At 38.9% G+C, this 18,669-nt stretch overlaps 1 protein-coding gene across 1 annotated transcript in view; it reads right to left on the bottom strand.

The window, feature by feature from the left end:
• The window catches only part of LOC119422360 (voltage-dependent T-type calcium channel subunit alpha-1H), a 98,703-nt gene that overhangs the window by 16,797 nt on the left and 63,237 nt on the right, over positions 1-18,669 (bottom strand). Inside the window, exons 20-29 of the mRNA XM_037689716.1 lie at positions 12,985-13,053; positions 12,672-12,856; positions 10,850-10,976; positions 8,651-8,776; positions 8,470-8,559; positions 7,871-8,063; positions 3,685-3,836; positions 3,471-3,580; positions 3,245-3,378; positions 3,096-3,166 (exon numbers count right to left, since the gene is read on the bottom strand). Of these exons, the coding sequence (XP_037545644.1) occupies positions 3,096-3,166; positions 3,245-3,378; positions 3,471-3,580; positions 3,685-3,836; positions 7,871-8,063; positions 8,470-8,559; positions 8,651-8,776; positions 10,850-10,976; positions 12,672-12,856; positions 12,985-13,053 (1,257 nt within the window). The remainder of the gene's footprint in view (positions 1-3,095; positions 3,167-3,244; positions 3,379-3,470; positions 3,581-3,684; positions 3,837-7,870; positions 8,064-8,469; positions 8,560-8,650; positions 8,777-10,849; positions 10,977-12,671; positions 12,857-12,984; positions 13,054-18,669) is intronic.

Below are 18,669 nucleotides of genomic sequence, written 5' to 3' on the forward strand. Positions count from 1 at the left end.
ATATATAATTATTTTATTTATTATAATTTATTTATTTATAGTATAATTGAATATATATTATTTATCATTTTTTATATATATAATATAAATTTTTTTATATATAAATTTTTTTTATTTATTTTTTATTTATTTTAATGAGGTGGACCAGACAGAAGTCACTGGCGGGCCAGAAATGGCCCGTGAGCCGCCAGTTGAATAGCCCTGCCCTAAAGTAACCCCAGACCCAAGTGAATAACATGAATTTAGGGGATTTTGAGCAAAACTCACAAACAAGAAACTTCAGGCTGGAAACTTCAGGCTGTTATAATCAAACAGGCTAATGTGGTGCAACCATCTTCAACAAAGAAGGTCATAGCAATAAATAGTTCACTTTTTTTTAGGGCACAGATAAAATATTAGATAATTATCATAAATAAATAAACCAAATCTAATTATTTTGTCTTTGTTGCTTAATTTGTATTCTTTGTCCATTGAATGTCTTAAGTATCTAATGATCTTGTTATTACCTACCGTCAAAAGGCAAAAGGACACATTTTAATTAAACTTTCATGAAAATAACTGGATGAAACTCTGCAAGTGATGGATTTTTTTGGAACCAACCCAAATTAAGATGGCTGCCACGGCCAGCTCACCTTCGTAAACAGAAAAAATGCATTAATTCAGCCAGATTTACAAACAATGAGCTAAAGTTTGATACAGTATTAGCCGAGATTAATTTACAACACATAACTTGAATGTGACATCTTGTGATTTTACAAGATATCTGCCATGACTAAATGTGACAATTCAGACATTTCTCAACACAAGATGATCTTAGACAAAAACGCTTCGATGAAAGATGGCAGGGCGTATGTATCCTTTAAGCAATGCCTTTTGTTTTAAGTTATTTAGGCACAAATACTGACATTTGTGAAGGGTGCACCAACTTTGGAGTACCAATGCTTATCTAATTCTAGCAAACTTTGCTCACTACTTGTGGAGGAATTTTCCTTCAAACTATAAAAGATTTTCCAGAAAGTTACTTGTGTTTTTATGTAGATAATTTAGTTGAAGCTTGTTGGTTTCACAGTCAGACTGACATGGGAACAACATCAGGGGCTCAAATACAAAAATAAATAAATAAAGATGAAAATAAAACTAAGAAACGACAAAAATCTGCCTTACAGAACTCAGTCTAATTAAACTGCATGCCATCCAAAAAAAATAATAAAAAACTGCTCAAGCTTCTCAAAACACTAAAAGGATACATACAACCCAATTATCCAGCAGGTATTTGATCCGATGCGTTAACTTGACAACATTTTGATTTAAAGGAGAACAAACCGGGTGTCTTTGTGGATGATGAGCATTCAGACAGACTCATAACTTATCTTTTCACAGATACCCGGTAGCAAAACAATCACAACAGAACAGCTATGAATTCAAATGTGACAAAAGCATAATCAAAGCTGGAGTTTTACCAGCCACGTGGATCAAGGATCAGCAATCAGCTAAATTGCTGCAGCCTAATTGCTGTTCTCATGTACTACACGCTTAACAGCAGCCAATTGGTGAGACGAGGGCTGATCGTAAATCATGCAGAAGGCAGTCACAGCCAGGCCACCTACACTGATAAATAAACTAGAGAAATGGCATTTCCTGTGAAAATGCATTGTGAATTGCTGAGGAACTTGCTGAAATACAGCTGAAATTAGCAACAACAACAACAAAACTTGCTGAAATGCAGCTGAAATGGAAGAACAAGTCAAAGTTAGCACAAGAAAACAAAAATATGTTTGCTGAATTGGGTTTACGTACATAAGCAGAAATGAGCACAAAGAATATGAAATAAGCACACAAAAAAGCTGAAATTAGCAACAACAAAAAAGCTGAAAAGTAGCTGAAAAGGCAGAAAGAAGCTCAGACTACCAGAAGGAAGTGGAAGGAGTTGAAATTAGCTAAAAAAAAAAATAAAATAAAAAAAAAAGAAAAAAGTGGAATTAGCTGAAAATGGTAAATTTAGCCAAAAAAACAAACAAAAAAAAAAAACAGCTAAATAGTTACTGAAAAAGCAAAAAAATGCTGAAACTAGAAGAAATAAGCCGAAAGGAGCATAACATGCTGAAATTAGCAGAAAGAGTAGAAGAAGCACAAAATGGTGTAGTTAATCAGCAGAAAAAAGTTAATTAGGCTGAAAGTAGCAGAAATTACCATGAAAAACTTGTACTGATATGAAAACAGCTGAAATTAGCTAAAAAATTTAAAAAGGTTGCTGACAAGTTAGAAAAGGCCTAAATTAGCAGAAAAAAGCAGAAAGAACACATTTCTCCAGTTAGGCTCAAAGATACAAGAATCAGCACAAAAAAGTGGAAAGTATCTGAAAAAAGCTGAAGTTAGCAACAAACAAACAAAAAACAGCTGAAAAGTAGCTAAACATGCAAAAAGAAGCTTAAATTACCAAAAAGAAGCAAAAAGAGCATATTTTTTTACTGAATTAGGCTGACAAAAGTAGAGTGCAAAAAATGTGGAATTTGCTGAAAATTTTAAAATTAGCATAAAACAGCTAAATAGTAGCTGAAATAGCAGAAAAAACGAAACTAGAAGACATCAGCTGAAAGCAGAAAGAAGTTAGAAAAAGTGCAAAAATGTTGTAGAAAGAATCTAAAAGGAGCACAAAACAGCTAACAAAAAAAAAAAATTTAGCTGAAATTTTTTTTAAATTTGCACAAGAAAGCTAAAAGAAGCTGAACCAGAACAAAATGTGAAAGGAGCAGTAAAAGGTTGTAAACAGATCTAAAGATTTGTAAAATAAGCTCAATTCATTTTCTATGAGAAAAAATGGCAGAAAAGGCTAAATACTTCAAAAAGCTAAAGTTGTACCAATACCAAAAGTCATAGCAGGATTGTCCTGAACGAGATGAACGTTTTGATTTATGATTTGCTGGAAAATTGTGGAATGAGAAAAATGCTGAAAAATGTACAGAAGAAAAATGAATCACGAGTGTGAATGCTTCTTAAGCGTTCACACAACAAGCAGCCTGCATTTCATCTGGTCTGGACACCAGGAGAGCAGTTCAAAACACACTTGTTTTGGTAGCATCACGGCTGCTTCTTACCTGAGGCAGAGCCTGCATCACTGTGTCCAGCAGAGCTCTCATCCCCGTGGCCATCTTTAGCAGCTTCAGCACTGAAACAACACAGCTCGTCAGCTCTCATCAGCCACTCTTTATGCCTGTGTGTATTGTGTGTGTCGAGGAGTGAGCACCTCGTGTTATCCTCAGGACTCTCATGATGCGTATGATTGTAGGGTTGATGGGAAGGGAAGCGTTCAGGTCTATTTCTTCTAGTGTGATCCCCATAATAGACAACAGCACGATGGCTAGATCCAGCTGGTTCCATCTGAACACAAACATGGACACAGTTTTTACTTACACCAAGGATAAAACTGGATGTTTGTGCAAGTCATTGTGTTCGAGCAAGAATATAATCACCTCTCTTTGAAAAATCGGCGCAGCCCGAAGGCAATGAGCTTCAGAATGGCCTCGATGACAAAAACCAGAGTGAAAACGTAATTGCAGTATTTCAGTATCTCCTCCAGGTACTGCGGGAAATGACGAAGAAGAAAACAAATTTCTAAAACCCACTGTGCCTGTACTTCATTACTATGGTTCTGGGACAGGTGGGTGTAGGAGTTGCCATGGTTACCTGAGGCTGGTTGTAGTGCTCCATGCTCATAGTGAGGAGGTTTGTGAAGATGATGATGGTGATGAAGAGATCCAGGTAGTGGCTGGTGCACAAAGTGTGTATGGATCGGCGCAGTGGAGAGTAGTCGGCGTAATAAGGTTTCTCCAGGGCCCCTGCATCATGGGTAAACACACACACACACACACAGTCATTAAAACCCTCCTGGATAAAAAGATATGGCCTATGAAGTCACTGATGAAGTGTGTGCCAAGTGGCACTCCACTGCATGTGTGAGTGTGCATATATATATATATGTGTGTGTTTGTGCAGACTAAAAGTGCCACCTCAGGAATTTCATCCTATCCATCATGTATACACACACTCCATGGCACCTCAAGGTGTCTTTGGGCAAAAACCCTCGGCGTCTGCTGCCAGCCCATTCAAAGACTAACGTGAAAGCACTACTAGAAATTACACTGCAGAGAAAGACTGGATAAAGTGAGTCACAGATGTGGTATTGGAAAAGTCAGAAAGAACGCAGTGTGTGTGTTCGGGGGGTTAAATGGTAAATGGACTGTACTTGTGTAGAGACTTCCTATCTTATCAAGATACTCAAAGTGCTTTACATTACAATCTATACCCTCATATACCCATTCATACAGCACTCTACTACATCTCTACAAAGAATAATCAGTGCAATAAATAAATCACATTCATACACCGATCATGGGACACACAGCTGAGGCAATTAGTGTCTTGCCCAGGGACTTTTCAACATGTGACTGCTGGTGGAATCAAACCCCCAACTCTCCCATTGGAGGACAACTGTTCTAACCACTCATCCACAGCTGCCCCCAGCTGTGTATGTGACCAAGGCTCTATGGTTGAACCAGTCTGATTCATGTTTGTTTAGGTGCTTTAGAACAACTTAGGTATAAACTTAAATATATAAATATTTATTATATGATAGCTTATATAAATATATTCTTCACAAACTGTCAGCCTGTCAGGGTTGCAATATTACTTACTAAAAGTAATAAACTATGTAAACTATGGATCTGGTCAGCTGGTCTCTCAACTCAATTGATGAAATTTTTTTCTACAAGAAGACAGGGCGAAGGAGAGCCCTCATGCGTGCACATATTTGGATTCATGGTAACAGGATCCTGCTTTTTGGGATTGGTGGTTACCTGGCTTATCGACAAATTTGGAAAACATCAGCAGCTGTTCTCGACATTATTAAGCTGCCTGGCGTGAAGGAATGTGTCGTGCTTTTAAACACTCAGACTCAAATGCTGTGCGAGCTGAGCCATAAGCTGGACGCGACTCTCACAGGCTAGTTGCGGCTCCTGAATCTCGCTGGCGAGAAGGAATAGATCTTGGGGAAGTTGGAAGCTCGACTCTGTGCATGTAATCACAATTTGGCTGTTTGGAGTCGCCATGAGTTGTACTAGCGAGACAGTAAAGGCAGACGGAAATTAACCTCACTCTGGACAGTGTTCACGGACTACTTCCCCTGAAATGCATGCCTTTGCTGGCCTCCCTCATCCCTCCCATGGTGCAGCAACTTAGGAGATGCAAAGGAGCCAATGGCTGTGTCGCTCACTGGGCAGCCTGTGCTGGGACCCCCACCCCCACCCACAACACACATATGTCTTATGTCTGTATGTTGCTTTTTTTGCTGAGGTCTTTTTTTTTGCAACTCTCACACTGTGTTGCTTCTAGGACACAGTGTGAGATATGATGCTTTTTATACCTCCCCTCCCCTCGTGTTTCTCTTTTTCTTATCTAAACGAAAAGGGCAGCGCCTCCCGAAGGCCGCAGCCTCAGACACCCCCGTCTCTCCATGTTTGATTGTTTATGTTTTCTCGGACGGGCTGTACTGAAACATAATTTCGTTGTGCTTCGATGCAATGACAGTAAAGTTGATTCTGATTCTAAACAGCAAAAAGACAAAAATAACAATGATGCTTACTTTACAACTGAAATTAAATTTTGTTGGTCTTTATTCCACAGTTTAGTTGTTTTTATTTGGATGTGTAAAAAAAAACATCAACAGTTCTTCATTTTAGCTGTTTTTACACCTCATTCACATTAAGTGTGAATTAAGAAAATCTGACACTTTTCAACATAAAGAGTAAAGATTCAGAATTCTGTTTGACTGGTTGCTTCCGCATTACTATAATTAGTTGGTACCTCAAGATTAAGTGATGTGGAGTGATACCAACATAGGACATGCTGTAAATCACTAAATCTAATTCTAATTGCAATAATTCAAGTTTCAGCGCAGTATTAATGTGCTACCAACATATTCAAACTATACTGAGTTTCTGCCAACAGTAAGTTGGAACTTCAATTTGCAGCTACATTATAAAAGACACTGGTGTCTGTTATCTTTATAGTACAATTTTCACCATAACTGTACTTCCATGCATAAAGCCTGGTTCATAAAGAAAGGGCTTTCTGAAAGGGATTAAAAAGACGTTTACTTATTACCTGAAGCTACAATTCCAAGTCTTATTAACACCCTTGGAATGAAAATCTCCCACTGAGAGTTTGCTTTCTTCCATTTTCAGTCTTTTTTGACACCAGACTTTTTTTTTTTCATGGTTGTTAAAAGCATTTTGCATTTCTTTTGGCACATTGTTTTTATTCTGTCTTTCTCCTTCATGAATACTTCATATCAAAGAGAAAAAAAAGTTTTAATATGTGTTTCAGACTTCAAAGTAGACTAAATGTGCACGGACTAAGAAACAAGTGCTAATAAAGCTCTCAAACACCTACGGACCTGAGAGAAACAAGTTTATATAAACCCTAAATAAAATGACTTGTAGAAACTGACAGATAAACTGAGATGAATGTACCTGCAACTGAAAGGACACAAACATCTGCAGTTGTGATCAAGTGGTGGTAGAAATCCTTCCCAGAAGGGTGTTGGTGGGTCTAACAATTCAATTCAATTCAGTTTATTTATAAAGCGCCAAGTCACAACAGATGTCGTCTCACATCACTGAACAGAAACATTCATATATAAAAAATGTGTTAACATTATTTATAGGAGGAGCAGACTGCTTTGAATTTAACTCCATCGCAGAACTCTCATCTTGAGCAAGAATGAAGGCGAAAGTGGAAAGGAAAAGCTCCCTCATGAGGAAAAAACCTTTAGCAGAACCAGGTCAGGACAAGCGGCCATCTGCTTAGACCGGCTGGGTTTGGTAGGAACAGATACACAATGGCAAGTCAAGAATCATGTTAAGATAGAAATAATATCAAATGAAAACTATTCAGTTTTAACAATTCATTTAAGGAAATGAGGTCACTTTGTCCTCCAGTAGTCTAAACCTATGGCAGCATAACAAGCCAACCCTAACTATAGGATTTATCAAAAAGGAAAGTCTTAAGCCCAGTCTTAAAACTGGACAATGTGTCAGCCTCACGGATGGAAACTGGAAGTTGGTTCCACAACAGAGGAGCCTGATAACTGAAAGATCTTCCTCCCATTCTGCTTGTGGAAACTCTAGGAACCACAATAAACCTGCAGTCTGAGAGTGAAGTGCTCTGTTGGGAAAATATGGAACAGTAAGATCTCACATATAAGATGGAGCTAGGTTGTTGGAGGCTTTGTAGGTTAGAAGTAAGGTTTTGAATTCAATTCTGAATTTGACAGGGAGCCAATGGAGAGAAGCTAAAACTGAAGAGATACGATCTCTCCCAGTCACTCCAGTTAAGACTCTGGCAGCAGCATTTTGGATTAACTGAAGGCATTTTAAAGAAGTATTTGGATACCCAGATTATAAACCATTACAATAGTCCAGTCTAGATGTGACAAATGTATGAACCAGTTTGTCTGCATTATTTTTAGATAAGATGTTTCTAATTTTAGTGATATTACGCAGGTGGAAGAAGGTGGTTCTAGTGACGTTTTTAATTTCATTAAAGAAAGTAAAATCATTGTTCTTTGTTTATTTTGAAGAAAGGTGATCATCTTGACCTAAATTAATATATGCAACTAAAGATACACCCACTTCGTTGGTCAAGCTGCTCTGATTGGATAAGATTTTGAAGAAACAACCCCGTTAGAAAGAGTTGAAAGCTGACATTCAGAGTAGCTTTGGCCCAACGTGTTCTGCAAGTGACAAATACGATTTTACTTTTGACCTCATAGTGTAAGTGCCCATCTCCACCCGCCACTGTGATGTTTTCTCACTTCTCCTCTTTTTCTCCAATCGCTTTTGTCGTTTCTCCTCCCTCAGCCGGGCCTCCTCCTCCTCCTGCTGCTGGCGACACTTGTGAAAGTTTTCCACCACCACGCCCACGAACATGTTGAGCACAAAAAAGCTGACGATGAGGAGGAAAGAGATGAAGAACAGCAGCATCCAAGGGTTGTTGTTCCTTATCGGCTGCAGAGAAAGACAGAGAGGGGGGAATGAGTGAAGAAGAGGAGTTGAGGGTGAATGGGTGGAACAGGAGCACCAAAGAGGGAATAAAGGGAGGCGGGTGGGGACAAGGAGAAGAGGAGAGCATAAACAAGAAGACAATGTAAGTTCTGAGTCAGCAGTGAAAGTGCCTGCACTGTCACATCTATTTATCCATCTGCAGGTTTTCTTTGTTCCTTTCCGTACACCTCACATTCATCTCGTCTGAAACGTCTCGCCTTTCTTCTTCAAGCAAACCACATCAAACATAAAACAGAGGCTGACATAAAACAGTAAAATACAACATTTTCTGTCTGGAGGATTTATTCTTCTATTCTAAGGATGCATTATTTTCATCTCCCACGTGTTATTTCATCCCGTGTTTCCTCACCTGCTGGTCCACTCCAACAGCATCCAGGCCGTCGTACATGATGCTCACCCAGCCGTCTTTACAGGACAGGACGAAGAGGGACATCAGCGCCTGCATGAGGGAAACACACACGAAGCATCGCTGTCAATCAGAATGTAAGAGCTGCTGTCAAAAAGCAGGATGTGTGGGCGTTGAGGCAAACCTGTCCCAGGTTGTCAAAGTTGTATTTTCGTCGAACCCAGCGATAACCCGCTTGCAGGCACTCCGTTTTATTGGTGATGTTTCTGATGTTTGGTCCTTCACAATGGAAGAATTTCCCTTTGAACAACTGCAAAGAGACAGGTGCAACTGTTACCTCAAGATAAACACGAAGCGTCGAGAAGAGGAACGTGCAGTGAAGTGCTCAGTGACAGCCTGCGGGCCGTCACATTACAGTTAGGAATCCCATCTACCATCTGGTCCTGTCTGCACGAGCACGGCGACACTGCAGCGTGGTGTGCTCTCATTAAACAATTATCAAGTCAGTGTGCGATTTTCAGGAAGAAGTGTGCGTGGGTTTTTAGTCTCTATCTCCTCTTCCGGCCTTATGTTTTAAAATTAAATGTTGTGTTTTGCAGAAAGATTTGCAGAAATGGAAACCAGAATTTGAAAAACGAAACAGAAGTCATTTCAAAATTGCTGTGCTTTAACAACTGACTTATCTCTAAAATAAACATTTAAAATAACTCAATATGTAGTTGATCCCAAACTTTCAGTAACAGTAACACCTTAAAGCAGGGGTGTCCAAACATTTTCATGGGTGGGCCAGAACTGTCTAGATGAAAGGACTCACGGGTCAGAAAAATATGAATTTAAGAAAAAAATTTTAAAGCGTGATTTTTTTTTCTCCTCATTTTAGCAACTTGAATAATATTTTGGAGAAAAGTTAAAAGTTTAGTTTGAATTATTCTAGATCCAGACCATTAACAGCCTCATAAGCATAACTTTAAAAAAAAAAAAAAAAATTAATTTATTAGATTATTTTGGGACTATTACTTGCTTTCTTGTGCTTTTAAAGTTCATTTTCATTTACTTTCATAGGCAAAAGCCTGACATAACTGTTGTTTAAAAAAAGGGGGTAGAACTTCAATCCCCTATTTGGATCATGGACGGCCCAATAGGGTCATCAAAGTTCTGAAAAACAGCCGGCAGTCGCCATAACAGATTCATGGAAGGTATTAACAAGCTAACGGCTAGTCCGAGCTGAGTCAACACCAAAGAGGAATACAATTTTACAACAACTCTCGTCTCAAAAATTATTTAAAACCTTTACATCACTGTTAATTTTAAATGATGTGGTTATTTGTATTAAATTCACTGGTTAACTGTAAGCCCAAACAGCGGCAGCAGCTAGCTGTAGCACCTCTAATGTAGCCTGGGACACATCTAGCGGGAAAATGTGAATGTATTTGCTAGAATCATCATGTCATGGGAATTTCCTGAGGTTTAAAGGTTTATAAAACTGCTTGTGGATTGCATGAATCTCTTTGAAATTGTTGAGACTGTAGCTGTTTGAGGACAGCAGCAGTTCACTTTGATCTTGGCTTCACTCCGACTAGCTGTTAGCTCATCAGTGTGATCAGAAATAAATCCTGTTTTCTCAAACTAATGCCATTCAAAGAGTTTTACGGAACAGGTAAGATATTAAGTGCTTTAAATTAGTCCAAAAGGCAAATGATGCCTTTCGCATGAAAAATGTCAATAAAAGTATTTCATCTAAAGAACAAATTTTCACTCATCTTTATTTCCTTTTAAAGGCGTTTGAAGATTTTCAGGGTCTGAAGAAATGAAGCGACCACTTCCTGTAAATGTCTCTAACAAAGAAAAAATATTTTATATGCGAAATAATCATCTCTCTTTTCATCTTTGGATGCGAGACATTAGGGACAGACGCTGTTTACCAAGATGGATATCTGAATTTGAGTCAAGATTGAGCTTAATATTATTTTATTTCAAGAAAAAGCTAACAGTGAGGATTCCCTGACATTAATAACTAATAAATAGATTAAATTATTCAAACTAACCATATCAAATCCAGGATAAAACCCAGTTTAAAGAATACATTCTCAGCACAATTCCTCTGTAGAGCCATTGTATTTTTAATTACTTCAAGGGACTATCTTGCATAATCAGCAGCTCATTTACATTTCCTCCCGATTTTCCTCTTCACTTTTTATTACCTGAAGCCTTTCTGATCCGTGCCTCGTTTATTTTAAACCACCGGGATCAGTGTCTTTCCCTCAGCAGCAAACATAACATCCGTTGAATAAAAACGGTGAACTGTATTTTTGATGAGAATTAAGGGGTTAAAAAAAAAAGCTTTATCTTCAACCAACGGGATAAAGAAGAAGCAAATATTTACCTGCACTCCTAGAATTCCAAACACAATGAAAAAAGCGCAGCAGATGAGGACGATGTTTCCAATTGGCCTCAGAGATGTGATCAGCGTCTCCACTACCAGTTTTAAACCCGGAGCCCGACTAATCACCCTGCAAGACACACAACATGCACAGTTTAAAAGACAAAATATCAAGACAAGAAAAATACACGAGGGAAATTCGACAAGTATTTTTTGAAGTAATCTATGTCGCCCACTGCCTTGCATGCCAAATTTTTAAACAAAGATATAGCATAATTTGTTAGCACCCAGAATATGTGAAGGAATGACTCTCTCAGCTTCTAACACACCTAATTTTAGCTCAGTATTTGTAATACTTACTCAAGGTTCAAGGTAGGCCTGTCACGACAACAAATTTTGCTGGGCAGTTAATTGTCTCAGAAATTATTGCGATAAACGATAATATTGTTTGAAATTTCTCAATAATTAGTCATTATTGTCAAATTTAAGAAGAAATGTTGGTTAATTTGTTTTGAGTATAGCACCTTTTTTGTCCACCCGATGGCAGTATAAGAGTGTTTGAACCGAAGGATGGATAGTGAGAGAGCAAGAGGTGTGTCTATTTAAGAAAAATGGGAGGGAGGTCCCTTGACGTGACATGGGCTGTCTTTCTTTCCTTTTATTCGGTTCTTGAAATGGCAGATGCTCTGTGTGGTTTGAGCTCTTTAGCATAACATTTTTCACACAAAGCTTTTAATTTTTTTATTTTTAATGGGGTTTTTTTGTGTGTTTTTTTTTTATCCTTTATTTATACAGGTAGTCTCATTGAGCCACGAGAACTCATTTTCAAGAGAGACCTATTAAACAGCAGCTTGAACATGAGTCTGTTGTGAGCAGATGGTTATGAATACAGCAACTTATAGTAAGAAAGCAGCAGCATGGATAATCAGCAGCACAGATAAAGTGAAAAAATCTCCAATTAAAGTGGCATTACAGTGATTTTTATGGTTAGAGATTCATGAGTCTAAAAGCTTCAGGGTAGAAGCTGTTCCTCAGTCTAGTGGTTCTACACTTAATGCTCCTCAACCTCCTGCCTGAGGGGAGCGGGGCAAAAAGTGTGTGTGTTGGGTGAATGGGGTCCTTCATGATGCAGGTGGCCCTCTTCCTGCATCTGGAGGTGTAAATGTCTGTGATGGTGGGGAGGCTGACTCCAACAGACTTCTGTGCAGCCTTCACCACTTTCTGCAGCTTTTCTCTCTCCAGCTGTGCAGCTCCCGTGACTCACTGTCATCTTTGTTTTTCTATAGTCTGTTCTGTAGCTGTAGTGGCCATCTCAAATCGATTTGACTCCAAACGTTAATCAGTTTTAGACATGCATCTAATGAATTCTTCCTGAATGTTTCATTTAAAATGAGTCCCTGCTTCATGAGATAGTTTGTCAACATAGTTGACTCCAATATTTACTACCAAAGTTTTAAGCAAAAATCTCAAGCAATCTGTATGTTCTACAAGTATGTGTTGTGGATTAGTCTCTGCAACTAACACACCAAATTGTAGCTTAATATCTGTAAAAATTAGCTGAGTTTTAGCCATTTTTGTACTAGCCGAGGTTGAAAACTGTGTCAATCGTCATGAATTGGGGCGACTCCAAAAGTTAATTGTTTGCAAATGTGCATCTCGTGATAACTTTGTGAAGTTTCATTAAACTTAATCCACTGGCTCATGAAGTATTTTGCTAACAGACGGATACCACGTGAACACAAACACACACATGCAGGCAAATACATGATCGCCCATATTTCAGGGCAGCAGGCGATAAACAGGAGAAAATAAACCATCTTCCCACCTGAGCGGTCGCAGCGTGCGAAGCAGTCGAAGCACCCGCAGCATCCCCAGGATTCGGTTTCCACCCGCTGATGCAATGGAGACCAGGATGTCCACCAGTGACACAAACACCAGCATGCCATCTAAGACGTTCCAGCTGCTCTGCAGGTAAACACCTTCTCCAAAGTAAAAGCCCATGGCCACAACCTTACCACACACAAATCCATCAAAATTACTTGCACTGCATTAAAAAAACAGACCCAAGAAAGGACATTTACATCTTATTAATGAGATTGTTTGTTTTTTGGATTAAATGCTTCTGCAGTTAAAGTTACCTTGATCATCATCTCACCCACGAAGATGACAGTGAAGATGTAATTGGACACACTGAGAAACACTCGCTCCTGACACCAGAAACAATGTGCACATGTTAGAGTGTGATCAGCAGCGCACGAGAGACACAGTCGTAATTTCAAAGGTTGTGTGCCCCAGTAGCTTTAGCTTTGACTCTGGACAGCAGCATGTTACATAATGAGCTGAAACAAGAAGCCCAGCAGTTGTTAAAGAAACAGAATGAAATCATACAAACGACACACAGTCTGAGTGTAGAGCTCAGATTTATTTTACATCAGCTGCAAGCAAGCATGCAACCATCTGCATTTTTTCCATTTTTATCAAACCCAGCTCTCCTCACTTCAAAGAGCTCTTTAAAGTGGACATTTATTTAGTTATTCCATTACTACCATGAGGCATAGAGCTTTCTCTATATGAAAAGCTCTGCCAAGTTCACTCCAAATGGATTGTCTCCTGCAGAAAATGCTGCAGCTTGATAGTTTGCAACTCCAGGTTTGTTCTTCTACTTTCTTTCACATCACAATAACACCCTTTTAATCTAAGAGTGCATTTCTGTAGTCAGAGAAAATAAAAAGGCTTTCCCTCGACCTCATTGAAAAATACAATAAAACCATGCAAAAATAAAGGAGATTCCACAAAAACATATGTTGTGATGGGCTGACAACCTGTTCAAGGTGTACCCTGCCTCACCCTGAAAACTCTCGACTGGAACAAGTGGGTACATAAAATGCATGTATGGATAAAGGGATATAGTTTGGGTTTTTTGAAGTGGGGTTTAAAAGCTGGATGCCTGACCAGTGGTTCGAGCGGAGCAACTGCATCCCCACTTTCTAATGTGGGATGCAAACTTGTGTTCCTCCATGATTTACCTAAAAATTAACTAAGCAGGGCCTGATCAATCCTTGAAAATACATTTACACGGACCTTGACAATTTGATTATTTTAGAATTTAATTATTTAATGATAAAAACAGTCGGTAAATTCTATATTAGATTATATTCTATAGTTATTGGCAAATGACAGCAGCAGCTAGCAATAGCATTTAAGTGCAGCTTAAGAGTTCTGGTAGAACTGTCATATTTCTACAGGAATGGTCAAATGCAAAACTGATGGAAATGTAACATTTTTTTAAAATAGCATTTACATGAGCTGATATAAAATTTTAAGAAAGGAGTTGTCTTAATGTGGCAGCTATCTGCGTTGGTTTTTACTCCACTCAGACTAACCATTAGCTCGTCAATTTTATCAGAACTAATTTCTATTTTCTCAAAATTGAGGTAATTTAAAAAGCTACCATCAAGTTACTCATTGTTCATAACTTTCCCACCGAACCCACTTTTAAAGACCTAAACGAACAATTTAAGGAAAGAGAGTCCAACCTCGTTATTAAACCTAAATAGAAATTTAGGTCTGTAAATAAAACTAATGAGGAGGAGGGAAGTGAAACACATAAAAATATTCTTGGTTTACATTCAGGATGTGGTTCAAACTCTTCTTTTGGTCTTCATATTTGTCTACGTGACTGTAAAAACTGCTGAACATAAATTTAATGCTGCTGCCCGTCTCACAGCACTGTGGGCATTATCTCCTTTCTTTTTGACAAGGATAGTGAAGCGTGTCCAACTCTAAAGGATGTGTGAAAAGGAACAATGGAGCTCCTGTCATTAGTATGTAGAGAAGTCAACCTGCTCTTGGTGTCTGTCATCGAAGCTTCAACCCAAAGACAAAAGCATTTGTCAGCTTTTCACATATTTTTTAAGCAAAAGAAAAAACAAAAAGACTTTTGCATTGCTTTTATAAATTGCATAGCACTTTTATGATGTATCCAAAAAGTTTTGTTGTTGTTGTTTGGTTTAACATTTTCTATGCATTTTAATCTCATACTTTTTTTAGGTCTTCTTTTGTACTCTAGTCCATTTTGTTTTTCATTTTGAAAGCTTGGGTCTAACTTCTGCCATGTTTATTGCTAAATATCTCAAGCGCCATTGGATGGATATTAATGAAACACTCAGTAAGTGATCCATGGTTGTACATCTACAACTGACTAATGTTTGAAGTCAACCCAATTCAAGATACATTGGTGAAGATCCTCAGTCATCTAGGACATGGTAAATTCAAAAAAGTTCAAGACAAAAAACAACTGGACTTTATTTGCAACAGAATACGTTTCGCTTCTCATCCGAGACGCTTTCTCAAGTCAAAGAACAGAGTGTGGGGTTCGAGTTATAAAGCTGAGTTAAACTAGATAAATATGCAGATTGCCTTATCAGTCCTCACAATAGGGGTTTGTTAAGGTCTTTTTTAGTTTGATTCAATTTAAATTGCACGCCCTAGCTAAGTGATTTTAGAAAATACTCAAATGGCCATAACTGTAAGAGTTGTGGTTTTGTCCCTACTGTCGTGTTTATGTCTGCGTTCCCTCGATCCTCCATTTCTCTTTATAGGATTTGTGTTTCTTTATTATCTAGCCCCATCTTGTGTGTGTTCATGTCTTGCATCCTCGGTCTCTTTCTCTGGCACCTGTGATTACTCACAGGTGTCTTCACTTTGTCTAATTGGCGTTTCCTCTATATAAGTTTGTGTCTCTGTGTTAGTCCTCGTCTTGGCATTGTCTTCTGTTCACTGGTGACGACCTGTCTGTATCGTGAGTACCCCCTGATCGTTCTATGTTTGTTTTTGCTGCCCTGCCAGCCCTTTTGTGTTAATAAATTCTTTATTTTTATATAAACATCCTGAGTCCTTGCCTGCCTGCCTGCCTGCCTGCCTGCCTGCACCATTGGGTTTACCAGCACCAGCCAGTTGTGACAATAACTCAGATTTGCTAATACTGAGTTAAAGTTTGGAGTGGTAGTAGCTGATATACATACCCAACAGATGCTCTGAGAACTAAGCAATGAGCAATATTTTGTTTAACACTTTGGTATTACCTGTTGGGCTCAACCATTTATATCAGTTTGAAAAAATGTTGAGAACCACTGGATGGATTTTACTGAAACCTTCAGATCAACCATTGGATGTGCATCTACAACTGATTAACTTTTAGAATAACCCAATTCCAGGTGAACGCCACAGCTAATCAACTTTGGCAGGCCCATGAATGGCTTTACCTTGGTCAGTTTTACAGATGTTGAACTAAAATTTAGTTTTAGTAGCTATGAAGTCATCCTCAGCACACTTTCAGAGCTAACATTGTGCACAGCAGAGCTATCATTTCTAACCAGAACCCGAAACCCGGCCCGGACCGGCCCTACTCTGGGCCGTTATAATGTGATTAATATGCGGGCCGGGCTGGTCTCGGGCTTTGATGAGGTTTTATTAATCATACAGCACAAATAAAATGAGAGGATGAAGAAAGAAAGAAGAGTGAAGCAGTTAATCAGACTGTGGAAGAGATCGCTGGTGCATTGCGCAGTAATTGCGCATGTGGGCTCAGGCTTCTGTGGTTTTGCGAATCATACAGCACAAATAAAACTAAATAATGCACAATACAAAACTGTGTTAATCTACTTGTTGAGGAGGAGGCAGGTCCGACCGGCCGGTTTAAAGAGGTTTAAAAATGTTGCGTTAAGCTCAGACGGACAACCTGTCACCGTCCGCACGCGTCTGCTGACTCGCCGGTTGAAATGGACTTGCGACCTGTCGAGGGTGTACCCCACCTTTCACACAGTGACTGTTGGACGTGGGCACTAGCAACCCCCGCTACCCGAAAAGGAAGAAGCGGGTAAAGATAATGGATGGATGGATGGATGGATCAATCAGCTGATTACCGGCCGCGTGCGTCTCCGCACCTGCTGTCATCTGCGGTGAAAGAAGTAGCAGCATCTACAAAAGCCCAGGCGATCAGCGCGTTCAATTAAAATAGCCTTGTTCTATGTTTTTCAAAAAAAAATTCCTCTAAAATATTTTTGTTCATCTGTGTAATAGTCTATCTTTACAGTTGATTTTTTAGGCTATTCGTTTTGTATGTTAAAATCCATTTGGTGACTTGTTATTAAACATAAATAGTATATCTTCCTTTCATTACGTTTTTTAAATTATCATGTCAAACTGATTTGCTTACAAAAGCAGTAAAAGCTTATTTTTAAAAAAAGTAGTTTTTTTTTTTTTTTTTTTGGGGGGGGGGGGGGGGGGGGGGGGGGGGGACTCCAATTACCGGTAATCCGTTGGGTCCGGGTAGGGCTTGGGAAAAAACAAAACTACGGGCTCGGTCTGGGTTCAAGCCAGATTTATTAGGCCCAAATGCAACTCGTGCACAGCGACATTTTACAAGGTTTGACCAAAACGGCTACAATTCTGTTTCTTCTCAGCATAGGATGGTCTCGAAAGGTGGCTGGCAGTATGCATTCCTTCAGGAAATGTTTGGGTTTTAATTACTGTGGGGCTGGTACATTTCAGGTGGTTTTACTTTTGATAATCAATCCAGACTATAGTTGGTTTACTGATTGTTCAGATCACAGTTTCATCCTGTTAACTATCCCTGTCAGTTGGTGTTCCTGTTTTTTACTGCTGGATCAAAGCCTTTTTACCTTTTACTCTTCTACCTGCTCTTCCATTTTTGTTTGTCTTATTGATTCCTGGCTTTTGTTGGCAGCTGAAGTTCTTTTTCATGCGTTTTTTTTTTCCAAGTGTTTATATAAATTGGTGGTATTGCTATGGTGGCAAATCGCCTGCCTATACACATGGCAGTTTGCAACATTTTTATTAAAGGAGGTGAAATGGCTCCACATGACTCCTCTTTCTCTGTATCATCCTGTCATCACTCTCTGCAAGCCAGCATGTGTTTGTGTGTTCACAGCACCGCTGAGTTACGTGACGGCACACAACAGAGCGCAACGGAGCTTAGGAGGAGTAAAATGTGTAGGTGAGATGCAGAAGGGGTGGTGTTTGCATAGACATGTCTACTTTTAATGAAACAGGAGCAACACACCAGCTGTCAAGGAGAGAATCTGAAACAGGAATATCAGCCCCACCCCGCTAGTATTGATCAATACCGATGTCAGTGTTGGTATTAGTGCAATCAATAATTGAGTCGATTTGCCTACAACTATGAGTGAAGGTTTTATCCCACAAACTGGTTTATGTAAGAGTATACAAAGAAAATGTGATTCAGAAGCCAGCTAAATGGAGTCATGATAATCTCGGGATGGTTTCAGGTACATCATATAGTTGTGCGGGAAGCAAGAACTGATTCATGTATAAAAACTTGCCATCAAAGAGTCGTGGGTTAAATAATCTTAGAGAGAAGTGGCATAATTTGTGCCTGTATAAGCTCACTCACACAGACCTAATGTTGTTTTGTTTCACTTTCCTAACAAATAGAACCAAACCTTTTTTCCTGCGTCAGCAAAATTTTACACATAAAATAATCCCACAAAGGAACAGCAATTAAGATTTAAAATAAATTGTATGAAATATGGATTTTTTTTATATTGTTTTACAGTAGTTACATTAAAAAGGTACAAGTAAATACACCCACATGTCTGCATAAGCCAGCAGGAATGTGTCATATTGTTGATATTGTAGAGATTCCAGTATTGTTTGAATTCACATCACCTTTTTGAAGCTCCTGAGTGACAGAGAGCAGTTTTCTTCTCCTCAGCTGTGGCTCATTCCTTCAGTGAGCCACCTTGCTGTATTTAAGGGCTGCCTGAGGACAATGATGAGAC

This window comes from Nematolebias whitei, chromosome 16 (assembly GCF_014905685.2).
Source record: "Nematolebias whitei isolate Nwh7 chromosome 16, NemWhi1, whole genome shotgun sequence".
NCBI lineage: Eukaryota > Metazoa > Chordata > Actinopteri > Cyprinodontiformes > Rivulidae > Nematolebias > Nematolebias whitei.